Source organism: Pungitius pungitius, chromosome 21 (assembly GCF_949316345.1).
Source record: "Pungitius pungitius chromosome 21, fPunPun2.1, whole genome shotgun sequence".
Lineage (NCBI taxonomy): Eukaryota > Metazoa > Chordata > Actinopteri > Perciformes > Gasterosteidae > Pungitius > Pungitius pungitius.
Window position 1 is genome coordinate 5,284,960 of NC_084920.1, and position 16,538 is coordinate 5,301,497.

Below are 16,538 nucleotides of genomic sequence, written 5' to 3' on the forward strand. Positions count from 1 at the left end.
ATTATACATTCCTGATAGTTATGTCAAATCAGACAAGTTAATAAATTATTCTAATATTGTACACATGTTGAGTTTAGACCCTAAAAATTAAGCTGTGGCAGAGCGGTTTAGAACTTTAAAAGTGCTTTCAATGTAAAATCGGGCTTCATAAAAGCTTTCGCTACCCCACAAAATAAATGGATGACAGTTCTGAAGAAGCTGCTGATATTTTTTCCACGTCCATCATTCTGTCAAAGCACTCAGGAATTAAGAGCGTCTATCATCTGATTAGGATTCAAATAAAAATGTCAAGGTTATTTCAGCACGAAATCAAATCCATATTTTTTAAAGTCCCATACAAAAAGGAGTCAATGCACAGCAGGTAAACAAATAATGTAAAATAATGCACATTGAGTCTTCAAAGTTATATTATTTTTTTATTTTAGTCACGCTTGAAGCTATCGCAAATAAATACACTGATCCCCACATGGATCCAGTCCCTGCATGAAGTACAATATAAAACTCATTGGGCCTAAATCTCCTTTTTTTTATAAATGTATAATTCTTTGATTCTACTGGTATCCTAAGGCCGAGGCTGTTGTCAGTCTTTGTCCATAAAAGGCGTACGGGGAATAATACGCCCCCGTTGCCGCGGGCACCGGCACCGGGGCTCCGGGTGTGTGCATGGGGCTCTTTGAATACGGGTGATAGCGGCTGCTCAGTCCGAGGTGATGATGGGGGCCCCTGAGGGCCAGCGCTCCGGGGCTTCCCGGGCTGCCATTAGGAGGCATGTGCATGTGACACGCCATCGCGGCGGCCGCAGCGGCGTTGGCGAGCGAAGACGACCCCGGGTACCCGGATATCAACTTGTCCGTGCCGGCAAAGGCCGTGTGAGTCCGCAAGTGACCGAGCAGCTCCTCGGAGGAGGAGAAGCGCTTGTCGCAAGGTCCGTTAGCAGACACCCAGTTACATATGTGCGGCAGGGGATCATTTGGAAGTATAAACCCGTACGGATACAACGGGTGTCCGCTGAAAGACGGGGCCGAGGAGTGCACGCCGTGTAACGGGTGCGTCTGGTACATGAGCGGGTATCCAGATTTGAGTGCGGCAGCCGCCGCGGAGTCGTGCGCGCAGTTGGCGCTGGACGCGCCGGACAGGTGGCTCGTGCAATGGTAGCTCAGGCAGTAGGGGTCCCGACACAGGCTGGCGGACATTAGAGACGGGGGCGAGGACCCAGCCAAGGGACTCGTTCCGGCTTTGCTGCAGCCCATCGAGCTGGCGGCAGCGAACTGTGCACTTAACAGCTGACTGCTGGATTTCGTGGGGTCAAGGTTCATTCCATGAGGCAGGAACGACTGGGGGTAACCCGCGTAGGCACCCGCCAAACTCCCAGGATAGGAAATACCAGCGGGGGACATGGGGAAAACTGTGTGACCGGGCTTGTATGGGGACACGGGGGCCACCAGTCCAGAGCTGAGAACTGAGGACGACGAGGTTACAGATGGAGAGTCTGATGTACGAGTCTTGGATCCAGATGTGCTCTCCTGGTGATGGCTGCCATCAGAGGTAATTCCACTTAACCTGTGGCTGCCGTTATTATCTGCAGTACTGCTTTTATTGCTATCAGACTCCTTCTTTTCCTCCTTGTCCCCCGCCTTGCCGTCAGCCGGCAGAGGAGAGACCGATGTGCAGGAGCTGGGGCTGCCTGTCCTTGGGCTGAATGGCTGGCAGGTGGCGCTAGGCACCCGGAAACTGGTTTTATCTCCACTGAGGCTGCTGCTCGAGTCCTTCTTTTCCGACGATTTGGAGTAAGGTTTGAAGCTGGATTTGTCGTCGGCTCCGATGTCGCTCATTTTCAGCGGACCGGATTTGATGTCCTTGTCACTAGATCCATTGGAGGTCACGGAGGACAGCTTGGAGGAGGACGGCGGGTCCGGCTTTCCGATCTGAGAGCACGTCTGTGCCAAAAGAGCAAGTGGACTTTTCTTGGCATCCAGCTGTAAAATAAGACACAGCACACTTAATACAAACCATAAAAGACCCGTGTGCATGTTGTGTTTTGTGGCAAATACGCACACAGGACTATTCCGCGTAGTTTACGCATTGCGCATGAACTTCTCTGGATGAAACTAAAAAAACTAAATAGGGAGCGCGCACACGGAGCAGATTTACACGATATCGAAGATAAGACGCGTCGAACATGATATTACAAACATGGACATTTGCTAAAACGCGCTCTAGAGTCCAAATTCGACCCGCACTCCAAAAAAATCCGACATCAACTCGGATATTTGGTCTTAAAAAAATCTAATTAGGAGCGCTATTCCTCACCTGGTTAGGGTTATAGGTAACATCGTGTTTAACCAATCTCTTCTGAAAAATATAACTAGAACCGATTTGAGGCTTTGGAAGTGAAACACGTTCCGATTGGAGCCCCTGTGCGCAAACGTTCTAAAAAATCGTGTTTAGTTCTTACCTCGATGGGACTGATGGGAGTGGACGGCAAAGGCTGAAGGTACTCCGGGTGTAAAATGTGTCCTGCCCGAGCGGTAAGCATTTTCAAAACCTTGATGGGGAGACGACTGGCTTGGCGAGAAGGGTGTGCAGGAGAGACGGAGTTGTGGCGGAATAGCTGGCTGATCTTCACTGCGCCCTTCTCCCCCGAGGAGTCGCTCTCCCACGCTGGATTCGTGCTATTTCTCAGGACAGAGACCGTGGGCGATGCGATCATGACCCAATTCTCGCGGAAGTGGCTGAGAAATACATGTGGTGGTGGGGGTAAATAAAGCCAATTACACTGAAAAGTCGTCAGACGGTCAAAGTCGTTGCCAGGGATAAAATAAACGGCGTTAACTCCTCCAAAGAGACGCGCAGTGTGAGAGCAGAATCCGTGCGGCCGCGTTGCTTCATCCCAGGCGTCGCTGTGACTCGTGTGGCTGGGGGTCCGAGAGCGGACTCGGTTTACGTAGTGCTGCGGGCGGGACAGATCACTCCGCCTCCTCTCGAGCAGCGTCGGAATAAAGTCCGCACATCACAGCCGTGGCCGCCTTCCAATCAAAAAAGCGAGATCCCGGGTGTGACCGAAGGCTCGGGTGAAATGTGACTTTCCTCCCTCTCACGCGAGCGCTTTTAATTTCGAGTTTTCGCAGGAGTGTTTTTTCGTGATTGGCGCTTCATCGCACGCGCCGCTCTTGCAGCCTGTGTGGTTTTGGGGGAAAGTGGACCAGCTTGACATGGGGATCAAAACGACCAACACCTTTTTTTTTTTGTTTCATTCCAAGTGACGACAAGATGCATGGCAATTCACACAATGTATTCCAGACAGTCTGAAATGCTTTTATTGTAGGGATACTGGGAAGACTGACTGCACTAAACCAAAATATTGTGCATGAACTCCCCTTTCAAGTCATTTTGAGAAAATATTTGAAAACTGAAATTCATGCCTCATTCTTTTGCAAATTCCTTTATACGGAGCAGGCCATCTTTGCACCATAGTGACTGATACGTGAAGTAGAACTTCTGCTACCCCAAAATAATAATAAATGGCCTTTGTGAACAGACATTGACTCAAACGTCCACTGATAACCATCGGCATGTTTCACATTTCAACTTTCTCCTCTCAATCAGGCCGCCTGTCATCTGTCAGTTTCTCGTCCTGCGCGGCAGATATCTGTCAGCTGTCTGCAGTTTTTCTGTGTTTGCCTCTTCTCAGTCGTATTCAGGTCAACCACTGTGGAGTGAATCCATGAGACGTGGAGTGTCTCTCCCTCACTGCTCAGTCATGATTCGGCCATGTTAGTCTGCTTGGTTTGGTTCAACTCACAACTGTGATTTGTTTAATTGGAGATAAGCTCTGGGGCATTTTCGCAGAGCTCTAATTCTGCTACAGACATCTATTTAACAGCATGTCATTTTCAAAGTCTTTTTTTGTTGTCTTTGGATTAAAAATATTCCTCCACATTCCAGCCAAAAATGATTTTGATTCCAAGAACGCTGAAAAACAAAACAAACCTTTTTGTAGCTGCCATTAATAACTTAAAGCTTCCACACTTCTCATCGAAATAGACCCACTTATCTTATTACTCAATAGCCTATAAATGTCTTGCTGATCAGGCGAAAGTTAAACATATGCAAGTGTTTTTTGATTGATAACAGGGGTGCTGTTTTCGGCAACGGCTGTCAAGCTCTGACACAACGCTTTGAGTTATTAGGGCAGAGAAGGGCGACCATAAATTTCGACCGTCAGGCAAAAACTCCTTTTATTGCGGACGTGATGGATGGCTCGCTGCGGCAGACACCAAATTCTCGGCTTTATCCGTAAATGGCTGCACATTTTTTAGCCACCGTAATTCATTACTTTAAAACGGAAAGCTTAAAACCTCCTGGTAGTGTTTTACACAAGTACACGTTTATGAATCACCAAGAGTCTGTGCAAACACAACCATTTACAAGCAGGGTTCGGGTATACCTCATGTAGGTGATTATAAAACAAGCCTCTATTCTGGGCTTTGCATTTTAAGATCAAGGATTAACATTTTAATTCATGGGTTTAGTCATGTTTTTTTGTTAAAGTCCCTCAGTGCTCAAGTTTAGTCAAGAATTCAGAAAAAATTACATCAAATTAAAGCTGAGTAAACGGAGTTTAGGTTCACTAAATCCTTTTTACAACATGCACTGTACGTAAGCTCATTCTGGGCACTTGGTTACCAATATCCAAAATATAACATTTCAGCCCCACAAAGTGACATCTATGTATGGAAATGTGTTCATTTGACATATTGTACGTAATGGCCCCTGATTTTATTTTTTAGAATCTTGATTTAATTTTAAGGACAGATATGTTTTTTTTGTTCTCTTTAAAAGTTCAGGTTCATATCAAATATGAGCAAAGTTGGTGATTGATTTTATTCTCCTGCTTTAACTTAGTGCTTTAAAGTGCACCATAAATGTTGACAACGTTAAACGGCTGATAATTGCAATAAGAGTCACGGTGACAGGAGCTGCCTTTATGACTGTGTTGTATAATTTAGCTCTGCAAGTAGACTGGTTACTGCAGGGTTGATGGAGCAAATGTAACTTTAGTTCAGTCTTTTTTCTTTTATTACTACATTTAAGGGTTTTCTTCTATGAAATGAGAACTGGATAATGATGAAATATAAAAGTGGTATTTCTGTGCTTTTTCAGGCCGTTTGGAGGTCCCAGGTATCAATGAAGGGAATGAAAGTAAGTCACTGCTCTAGTCCGAGGATAATTCTGCTCTCCAGACTCGCACGTGCACATCAAAAACATCACAAAAGGACCTATAACTGGAAAAATGACAAACTCTGGCGCAGAAGCCCTTGGGAGGGGGAGAAACTAGATAAAGGCTGCATTATAATGTCTAGGAAATGGAATAAAAAATTCCCTCGACCCGACGTGAAAATTCACCTTGTGTCAGCCGGCTCAGGGCGCGCCGCGTCAGCAGCCAGACATGCCGACTGGATCTGACAGGTAAAAAGGGGAGATGATGGTTAGAAGGTGCTATTGTTTCATGCCACTTTCCTGACCTGTCAGGTCCCGGCGCAGAGGCCTGTATCGAGGACTTCCTTGTCACATGAAAACAGTCTTAAAAGGCCGTTATCCAGACTGGGGTGATTGCTCCTGTTTAATTGATTTGCTTTGCACTGAGGCCTGTCACATTAATAATGGTTAAGTACAGCCCCAGAGTGTCACCCAGAGTGGTGTGTCTATCTGGAAATTAGCAGCCCTAACTTAACTGCTGCCTGTGACGCAAGAACTGTGGGCTAATAAGGCATGCAGTTTTTTGATATTCACAATGTAAATGCTCCCTGTAGAAATCCAGCAGCTGTTGTTTTATATATTCAACATTTTAAAACCTGCCTTTTACGGCACGCATATAAATAGTTTCATGGACTACCAGCCACAGTAAAACAGAACTACGCTGACAAGTAAATGGCGGTGAGTGAATAAGACTCAGATTACGCTCTCCACCACTTCACAGGATCCTTTGACAGGTCGCAGTAGACATTAATTCTGATATTTCCATGACTGACGGGACAGTTTGAAATTGCTCCCATCACCTCGATAGCATTGTAATGCACCTTGCATGTGGACAGTCTTTTAAAGTGCAGGAAATTAGACTCCAAGGTAAGAGTTGCCTTTCAACCAAATATGACAAGAAAATCGACTTCTTCTGTGCCCAGAGAGGGGAAGAAAAGGCCCCACAGACTCAGAATAAGAAGTTATAGTAAAAAGTGTCAGGAAATATTACAGATTTCATGTGTTTAAGACGGGACATTTCAGATACTACAAAGTCATATCCTTTCTCTTTGATTAAATCCAATATCCCCCCCCCCCTCCGTTTGTCAACCACTGTAGCGTTGACTTCATTTGCAAGAGCTCAACTCGGAGCCGACGTGAAGAACTTGCACTATCTCGCCGGAAGTCAGGCGGCGGTGGCGCAGCATGACTGTGCAGTTGGAAAAGTTGAGGGGCTGCCAAGATCGGTGGCGGTGAAGGGTCTTTTTCACCGTGTCTCCTCAATTAGTTAAAGCTGGTCAGGAGTAGGAAGTAAAGCCTGTGGAGATTATATGCTGTCGTCCACTTGCCATCGGGTAGGTGAGGATCCTGGCGGGTTGTAGTCATGCTGTAGAGAAGAGTTAACTTCACCTACTTTCCCTGTTAGCACTGGAACCAATGGCTCAATTCAACCCGACAGCTGCCATATTACTGGTTCAGAACTTTGTTGAAACTTCACAAAGCGCCTGTAAAACTGACTGTACTGGATCTGCTTGTCTACTAGCTGTCTTGTCTAGTGCAATCTGACTTAATGCAATGACATCAAAGCACTGACTGTGAAGTTGTATGGCAAATGTGAATTCTAATTAAGGCTTTCGATGATGATAATGATTTTCATCATGGATAAATATGTTGATTGTGTTTTCGGTTGTTTATAAAATGGTGGAAAAATAATCTTAGTTCCTGTTTTAATGCCAATTTGACTTAAAATGTCATTGGTTTAACAAACAATTCTAAACTTCCTTCAAAATGGTTAAGGGATGTTGAACAGAAAAAGCAAATGACATTTCTTAACATATTAGCTATAACTGTTGTTCATTCCACTACCCAATCTCAAATGAGTTAAAGGGACCCTCACACACTCACAGCGCATCTGTTTGGCAGTGGGTGTCGAATCAACATTCTCCACGTCGACACATGCAGCACTAGATGCTGATTCCTCACATTTACTTGTCTAGATTTAATTTATGGAGCCTAAGCCGGGGTGAAAATGTACAGGTAGCGTGTTATGACACTGGAAGCACTGTGCGGGTCGGGATGAATGTCTGTGATGGGCAGATTATTCAGACTAAAGTAGGCCTAAAGAATGATCTTGTCACATTTCACAGGCAGGATTAGGGATACGCGGGAGGAGCGCTTCAGTTGGGAATTAGCGTCATGTGGTCGGCTGGAGACGAGCATGCAAGGCATTCGCCGAGACAGGCTTGGACACTTACTGCTCCATTTGTCTACTTAGTGATCAAATACCCAGGTTGATGGTTATTTCTCTGTCGTTTGTGGTTTATGTGATATATGTTCATTTGTATGCGTAAATTGGGAGAATTTGAGAGATCCAGGTTCATTTGAGTTCATTTTGATAAAAACACAATGTTTAATTAAGCGGAATGTATACATTTACAACACAATAAAGCATTAGTTACAACACATGCAGCCATCTTGATGTGTAGCTCACAGCAGCACCTGCTATATTTGTGGCTTTGCAATTTTAAATGGCAGTGTGAGTGTCTTCAGGCCATCAGAATGAGCTATTGCCGCCACGATTGAAGAGTAAAGGAGCGTGCGAGCTAAAAGACAAAGTAGAAGAGGTCTGACAAATGAAATCAAACATCATAAGACCTGCCAGTGGTGTCAGTTGTTATCCATATCTCGTGCGCATTATGGTACTGCAACGCAGCGTACTGCCTCATCTGTCGACTCAAATTCATCATGTTCTCGACTGTTTCTTTTAAGTCACAAGTGTCAGTGTGAAGAGGAGTCTTAATTGACAACTGAGTGGCACAGACGTGGACCGCTGCCTTTATTTCGGTGCCAAGAAGGGTTGTGTTGTTTTGATGAGCTATTATTGGCAGAAGCCAGTAGCAGAGAGCAGTCGGCCTGGAAATGGGAAGTGACATCAGACAGAGAAGAGCTTGTCATTGTCCTCGGGCTAGTTCAATCTCGCTGTAAGTTAGGAGCAGCCTGTTGAAATGTCAGTCGGCAGACTTTCTTATATATATATATATAATATTTTTGAGTGAATTTTGGTGAAATTTTAGCTTAAATTATTTAGACCTCTGCCGGCTGGATTTTGAATGGCAAAAAAAAAAGTTTGCACTGTTTCAGATCTTTTCCCCTTGGCTTATGCTTGCTGCATGGATCCAGGGACATCAACGTTGGTTTGAAATTTTCCATCTTAACAAAACATTCATGGTCCCCTGACTGAATTATAAAATCCTTTTATCCAATGATTTTTTTTACATTTTTTTTAATCTAGCACCCGTCCTGGCATGTGCACATTAGAAAATGTCAGTTTCAACCCAGTACTAACCCGTAACCCAGTAGAGCCGATGGAGAACCTTCCACCTTCTCAGCATTAATGTTTGGCGTCATCTCTGTGCGCGTCTTAGCATGCTAATGCTTAGCTTTTACTGTAGCTCAAAACACCTTAGTGCTTAAGTATGTTTTCATAGAGCTGCTATTATGGTTGTAGACAGACCTTTTTTTAATACTGTGAATCTATTCACCTCTATGTTGTGGTTTAAGTCAAAGGTCAAAGGACGATATCGTAAACCCAAAACATTTATTGCATTCACAATGACGACTAATGTTATCTGTTCTCATAACCAGCACTCTGAGCACATCTGGCATTCATAACCAGCCCATAGTAAATAAATGAGGCGTTTGTAACATGTAGCTCAATAAAATAACTCCTTAATCATAATGTTCTCTTTTAATATTCATTCAGGAGTACAGTGCAAATAAATTGCTCTTGGTTCAGTGTATCTTACTGCACATTGATCATGTGCACGAGACCCCAGGCTACAATACACAAAAGAAAAATGTCTTCCTTATTCTCACTCATCCGAGGCGCCGTGCAGCCCTTAATAGACAGAATCAGAATGTCGGCTGTGGTGTTGCAGGCTTTATGAGACCATTACCGCTTTTTATTGTGTATCCCTGAACTAATGGCTTTCTGTAGTCGCTCTGATTTACAGCCAGTCCGCTTTGTGGCTGTCCATTAGAACGAGAGGTTGACATCGAGCCAGTGGTTGATATACCCTCTGTTAAATATGAGGAAGTCATGTCTCACACACAGACACAAGGCTCCGAAAACCTCCGCTCCAAAACACATTCCTGGCTGCCTGTTTTTCCTCTCTTCACTTACGGCCCCTATCCTTCAACGGCAGTTATGAAGTCATCTCCTACAGACAAATATTAGTTTCAGCAGTACAAGGAAGAATAAAGTCCAATCCATGAATGTGCATTAAATCTGTGTGGCATCATCTACATTAAACTTTACGGTTGCTTTATTATAGGGCATAAACTGTAGTCCTACATCATTAGGATTTTATTTTCACCTTTGATTTTGATGTATTAAGTTAATCCCTGAATGATTCATGAGATGAAAAGATCAAATTTACCCGTCTGGTGGAATGAACACAAACAGGAAGGAATGTTTAATTTAAAGGGGGTATTAAATGGATCACTATACAAGAAACCACCTCCAAAATGTTATCCCTGTTGGCTCTTGTATGACCTTTCATGCTGCATATTTTTATGTACAGCTGGACTAACTTTAAAGCCTCCTAAACCGCAGGACAGTGCTCTTACCTAAGATAATCTGTCCTGAGTCTCTCATAAACCTCACTTTATTAGTTCATACATTAGGAACATCCGCGGGGAATTAAAGAAAAGAATCCGTGACAATTTAACTTTCTTCAGATGTTTTTGAAACGCGCTCCATATACTTGCTGGTGATGCACAGATCCCTCTTTTATAATGCCGCTGTCTGTCTAATTGTTCGCGGTGCATCAGGGCCACAGGCGGGCTGAGGCGGGTGATCCCTGACGGGGGTGGAGCTGGTCCTGCTTCACATAAAATCAATTCTGGCCTTTGGTGTCGGCAAGCCAGCGGGGTTTGGGGGCGAGGAGGGGAAACACATGTCTGACACCTCCTGACTTTTTCATGAGGTGGTGTTTGAAGTTTTAAACCCTCACACAGGATTCTCGGGGCGATGAATATAAAACGAGATGCAGCTTAAAGCGCGGGCATATTATCGTCAATGAAGACCTTTACCCACTCTGAGGACAGTCGATTGAATGGATTTTTATGCACCTCAGCGAGTAATTTAAAGACCTGAAAGAATTGCTTACAATACTGCATCCCTTCAATAGATCATTTATTTGAACATCACCATAATGGTTCTTTTTAATAACGGCATGTGTTTTCGTTTTATGATGGACATTCTTTCATCATAAGCCGCTCTTAAGTCGCCCCTTGTCTCGAGCGGTTGTGTTCTCTCTCTGATCATGCGCCGTGGTGGGCACAAAGAAGAGGAGCATGACCTCCAAAGCATCTTTTGTTGCCGAGGCAGTGGAGGGTGGTGGCTGTGATATATTGTGATGGGGTGAGTAGTTGGTGGTAGGCACTGAGGAGGCTGGGCCGACAATGACTAGCTTGAGTTCTGCAGTCCTGGTGGTCCCGTCTATCAGCTGTTAGCTGTAATAACTCTAAAAGTAGACGTGTCTGCTTGTTACTGTAGTCTTGGATAGCTCAAATCTTTGATCAACTGCACTTCTACTGGGCGATGGTGGTGCATGGAGTAATGTGATGAGCTGGAAGCCGCAAGGTTGGTGGTTCGAAACCCAGCTGCCCCATGTGCCATGTCAAAGTGTGAGTAGGACACCTAACCCCTAAATGCTCCCCAGGCAAAATGTGGTGCATGGGTTATAATGATATGTCATGTAATAAACTTACAATTAACATTACCATTAAAAAATGATAACTTCCACCTCAAGACCCCCATCTCAACCAATGCTTACCAAAATACTCACCTTTTCTAAATCAACTATGATCCATACGCTCATTGAAGGAGTGCAGTAAGTGGCTTATGTGGTAACGGCTAAATGCAACCAAAAACAAATGAGAAATGTGAATCTTAGTGCTCTAACACAGTATAAGGACAAGAAATAATTACTAGGTGTTTTTGTTTTTCCAACCTCCGAGTGACTCACTTTACATTGAACAGTGCTCCAAATCCAAAGGCGTGTCATTTGCTGGCTTCCTCTACCAGACGCTGGTGCTCGTCTCGGGGAAGTGTAATGTCCTGGATCTCGTGGCACTGCCATATAACCGCTGTATAAATAGATTCCCACGACACAGCCATTCATCTCCAGCCACGAACACATCGACATTAAAAGACGTCTCTCTGAGACCTCTGCGCTTGTTAGGGCAAGATCAGCAGTCCAGATGCCCAAGATGTGAAGGGAAGATTAATTTATCTGTCATCCCCGGCTTTGACAGTAGTTATAAATCTGATTTAGCTGTTGAGCAGGGGCCACGAAGAAGGGCACGTGGACATTAAGATTTCAAAGGAGTGATATGAAGAGGACCAACTCGTGACAAACTTGGGTTAAAAGTCCTTGTGCAACATACCGTCCACATTTGGTGTGATGTTTTGAAACTTTGGTACAAAAATGGCCCCTACTCTTCTCCTATTCCTTGTGTTGTGTTCAAAATTGCCGCAGTCATGTGAGGCACGGCGTGCACAGAGTGTCAAAGGTGCTATTTACTGGTAGATGGATGGGAACAGGCGATTCGAGGTGGTCACATCCTGTGACCATCTGCACAGGAGTCATGCTAGTTATTCAGATCGGACACGGATGCTTGGGCATAACATGAGGCTTTATGCTGATATTTGGACATGTGACAAAATGTTTAGAGCCACATTTCATGGCATGTCAAGTGGATTCTAACGTGCAAGAGTTTTCTACAGGTTAATTTGTGTTCTTCAGCAAATAACTATTTTTTTGTTAGAATATTTGCAGATTCTAGCAACATCTGCGGTTTCTTCTCCAACTAAACCTCACAGGGTTAAATAAACTCTGATGTATTTGCTGACACTGAAGTTACTACTTGCATGACACACTGCTTTGGGATGTTTAAGGTGGGGGATAAGATACCGTGCCACATTAAGCTGCTAAATGACCTGATCACAGCGATGTGTAGGTGTGGCGTGGGTAGGAGGGGCGACATATGATGATGAATCTCCTCCTTTTGAAGCCCTTTTTTCTTTTCATCCTGGCTGTGCTGCTTTCACTCAGATGAAACCACACTCTTTGTATGGTAAACAAGGCGGTTTTGTGAGGAGAACAAAGCGTGTTTTTAAGAGTCTATTGTGACTGCGCATATGGGTGTCAACTTGAAGGACACTGAATACACTGAGCAGTCCTATTTACTTACATCGTTTATAAAGTGGTCTGCTGCAGTGGAGAAAAGGTTATATTTACCCAAGGACCTTTTTGAACTGCAGTACTTGAGTACCTAATACACATATATATATATATATATATATCTCACATTTATTTACTTTATCATCAGTTTATAAAACATAAGCCACACATTTAGGCATACTGCTCGTTCTACTTTGTTTTGATGTTTTCTAAATAGAGGTTTAATGCTAAAAGCAAAACCATAGCATAAGAGCAGGTTAGGAAGACTCAAAAGTACACAAGCCCACTGAATCGGTTACACAGCTAAATCTTCCTAGCATTAGACAACATAAGCTACTGGTCCTTGTAGACTATCTGAGGCTGCAAAACTCAAATTAAAATAAACTGATCATGACGGGGGTTTGTATTGCTTATGAAATTTCATTAGTAACCAGCAGATCGGATCCTTTGTAAAGTTAAATAGTCTTACTATGGAAAAATATGAATGTTATGCTAAGGGTACTTTTAACATCATGGCACTGCAACTTTTACTTAAAGCTGGTTAAAATCACATCATTTCCATAAACTTTCAGTACCAACTTAATAAACTCCTTTCCCGGGTAAATTCCCATACATTTAAGTACAAAAGGAGTCATAATGTACTGCGGTTTAGTGTGGTTTAGCCACTGTTTCCCACATTTTCCCAGAGCCGTGGCACAGAGGACGGTTTGAATTCTGAATGGTCAAAGCGTCCATGGCCAAAAGGAGGATTAATGTTTGCCTGACTACATTCAAGGTCCTTCAGCAGTGATGCAAGCCGAATCTGACTATGATCTCAGCAGCGACATGCCAAAACGGCCTGATCTGACAGATTGCCTTCCTGCAGTAATATCTTAAGCACATTCGTTCTCTCGAGAGGAGGAACGATGCGTTCTTTCCATCTCACCTGAACATATATCTAAAATCACCTTTTAGCTCACAAAATCTGCTTTTGTTGGCCTTAAAACCTGCTGTTGACAAGTGTTCTGAATAAAATATGAAATATTTTTCTCTTCAAACGTTGCATTGTAGACTTAGACAATCTTTCGGAGAATCCCGCTTCGGATGTCTTCAGGGCGGTTTTAGCCGCTTTGTTATGTTAGCCTCCCAGCCTGTGCAGGAGTAAATCCCACTGTGCTTCTTCTCTCTTTCTCTCAGTAGATAGTTTGTGTCCAGCCTCAGGACAGAGGGACTCCTATGTGCTGCGCTGTGGTGGGTTGTGTTCTCTGGAGCAGTTGAAAGCCTGGCAGCTCCGCCTCATGACTGTCCAAACACCGTTGACTCTAGGCGTCCACATCAAACGGACGTCTCCGCGAAGATAACCACAGGGCGCTGAGCTTATTTATTTGTTTTCCTCGTATAAAGATGTGTCTTGCTTTAGACATTTGAAATGTGTAAATATATATATATGCAAAATTCATCCATTGGTGTTTGAAACTGACGGCACTAGGCTGTATTTGAAGAGACTGTATATGACATGGCACCCGGTTGTACTCTACTCTGGATCCAGTCAACAGAGCGCTTCAGAACGAGTAACAAGAAAAGACACGTTGATGAGAGGTCGTTTCGGTTTTCTCCTCAGCGGAGCTCACAACAGACATGTCGGAGTGAAGTGAACTTTCCCGGCAATGTGTGTTTTACAGCGCGCACACACACTGCAATCACTAATTCATCCTGCCCTGAGTTCCTTTGACATTGACGTTCGAGGGTAGATGCTATGTGAAAATGCAAATAAACTTTAGAGGAGCTTTGGGTCAGTGTGGGATGAAATTTATAGTTTTGGCATTTACTCTGCGGTCATCATTCATCCGCCTGTCGAGAGCTGAGGCCTTGATCAGCGAAGCCTCTGTTGGCCCTCAGATGACCCACGGCCCATCTGACCAGCTGTGGTTCAGATGCCTCGGTCTGAAATGTTCACATTACTGTAATAACTGAGACCATTAACCCCTTCTGCACTCAACAGGCCCAACATGAGGTCATCTCTTTGTCTCTGGATTATTCCAGTTTTAGCCCTAGTTGAATCGAGCCTTTGCCATTAGTGTAGTTTGGACACATCTGCCGCAATGTTTTTGCAAAATTATAAAGAAGCATCTGGAAGATTCAGAAATGCCACTGTGGACTGTTTTGCAATTGGAACTATTCTGTTAAAATAAACCCACTAAGCTTTTCAACATGGCTACATACCACTAGTGTATGTGACATGTTTTTGGTCTTTTTGGGGAACAAAACCTTTTTGAAGAGAACCTCAGCATACATTTTAGTGGTTTTGGCAGCAGCTCCAAACTCTGCAGGGTGCGTGCACTCTGCCACAGAATGTACAGCCCCGTGAAAGCCAAATCAAACTCTAATAATGGGAAGGTGGCCTTCAAGCAAAGTGCCAATTATTTTAAATTGCTCCATTAAAGTCAGCGATCACAACTGTCGCGTTAGCTGTTGGACACACTGCTCACTTCTCGTGGTTGGGGTTCACGTGGGTGTAACTGCAGTGTAATAAACGCATGGCGATTTACATAAACCCTCCATGAGACAAATGATTTTGTTTGCTGACTGCTTGCCATAACACATAACTGACAACAATAAACGCCAGACATTTTCTCACTTGAGCCCAGAACAAAGCCTCTTGCTGTTTTTCCTCTTAACAGGTGAGTGCTCCGGCTATTAATTTGCGGAGGGCCACCTTTTTTAATTGGTCTTAATCTGGAGTGAGTGGCTTTGATCTCTCTGACAGTTTGACTGCATTAGCGCGAGTGTGCAGGCTAATCCTTTTGCGTGGCTTGTTCTTTTCGGCGCAGTCAGAGGCCTGTCCGGCGATAATATGTCAGCTGAGGGATAAGCCCTCATCAAACAACAAGGTCTAAGCTTCTGGAAAATGGGGGGTTGAAGGGCCACCATCATGCTGTGCTTCAAACAAAGATGGAGACGTGGAATAACTGCCGTTCAGTTTGGGAGGGTTAGATTACACCCCAAGAGGGACATTTTAAAGGTTTTTAAGGTCCGCTTCCCTTGATGTAAACTTCGTTCTCGCTCATTGCTCCGGGTCGATCGCGGTTACCGTCTTCTAACCTCAAGCAAGTCCTGGGCGTTGCAACGAATTCTTTACATCCATCATCTCGCCACCAGCCCTACCCACACAGCATGTACGACCCACATGTCCAAACAGTAGCTTTATCTGCGCCGCGTCGTCTGATGGGGAAGTGTTTGCCGTGAACTCGAGTTGAACCCTCATGAATTATGATAACCATCTTAAAGTCAACAATATCTGCTTTCAGGAAAGGAATAGAGAGATACTGTTTGAAATGAAGAAAATCTGCACTTGTGCTTCTCCAGTGATCATATCACACATCATTGATTTAATTGTTGTGACGGGCATATCTTGACTTCAGTGGATCTTTTGTTTTTGTGTTGTGTTAATGGAGGAATGTGAGCTGAATCTTCTTCACGGTTGCATGTGAAAAGGGCAAATACATCCGTTAATGCCAAATCAATGACAGTTTAAAGACTACTGGGTTCAAGTGTAAAATGGTGACAAATCTACATTGGAATAATTTCTCACACTTTTACAACCTCTTAAACTATAGCTTTTCCTATTTGTTTTTATTTTGATAAAGTAAGCAATTCAAAACTTAAAAAATAAAATTAAAAAATAATTATGTTCCTTTTTTTAATTTAGCCAAGTTAAATGTGTTTGAAATCTTTGAAAATGTATTAACAATGAATTAATAGTCTATATTTATACCAAAGCAGTGCTACAACCATTTTGTTACAGCTAGGACTGGGCCTTCTCCAACCTGGTCCAAATAAAGATATAACATGCATGTAAAATGATTTACGGTGTGCTAGAGGAGGATTGTGTTTCCTTTGGAAGAGCAGAGGCGAAAAGTTTCCCTCTGCTTCTTTATGGGTTTCTAAATTAAGCTCATCACCTGCTGACTCAAGCTTTAGATTTAACGTACACACGTTGAAATTGTTCTAAATGTTCTTATCCATCCCTCAGCAAGTCAAGTTGAGCAGAAAGATATTTTTAGTACAATC

The 16,538-nt window shown here is 43.7% G+C and overlaps 1 protein-coding gene across 1 annotated transcript; it reads right to left on the reverse strand.

The window, feature by feature from the left end:
- Nucleotides 1–428: 428 nt before the first annotated feature.
- LOC119213405 (zinc finger protein 503-like) lies at nt 429–3,058 on the reverse strand. The gene is made up of 2 exons (XM_037464673.2): nt 2,456–3,058; nt 429–1,976 (listed from the first exon to the last, which is right to left on the reverse strand). The coding sequence occupies exons 1-2, from the start codon at nt 2,708–2,710 to the stop codon at nt 552–554; spliced, it is 1,680 nt and encodes a 559-aa protein (XP_037320570.2). The 5' UTR covers nt 2,711–3,058; the 3' UTR covers nt 429–551.
- Nucleotides 3,059–16,538: the final 13,480 nt, after the last annotated feature.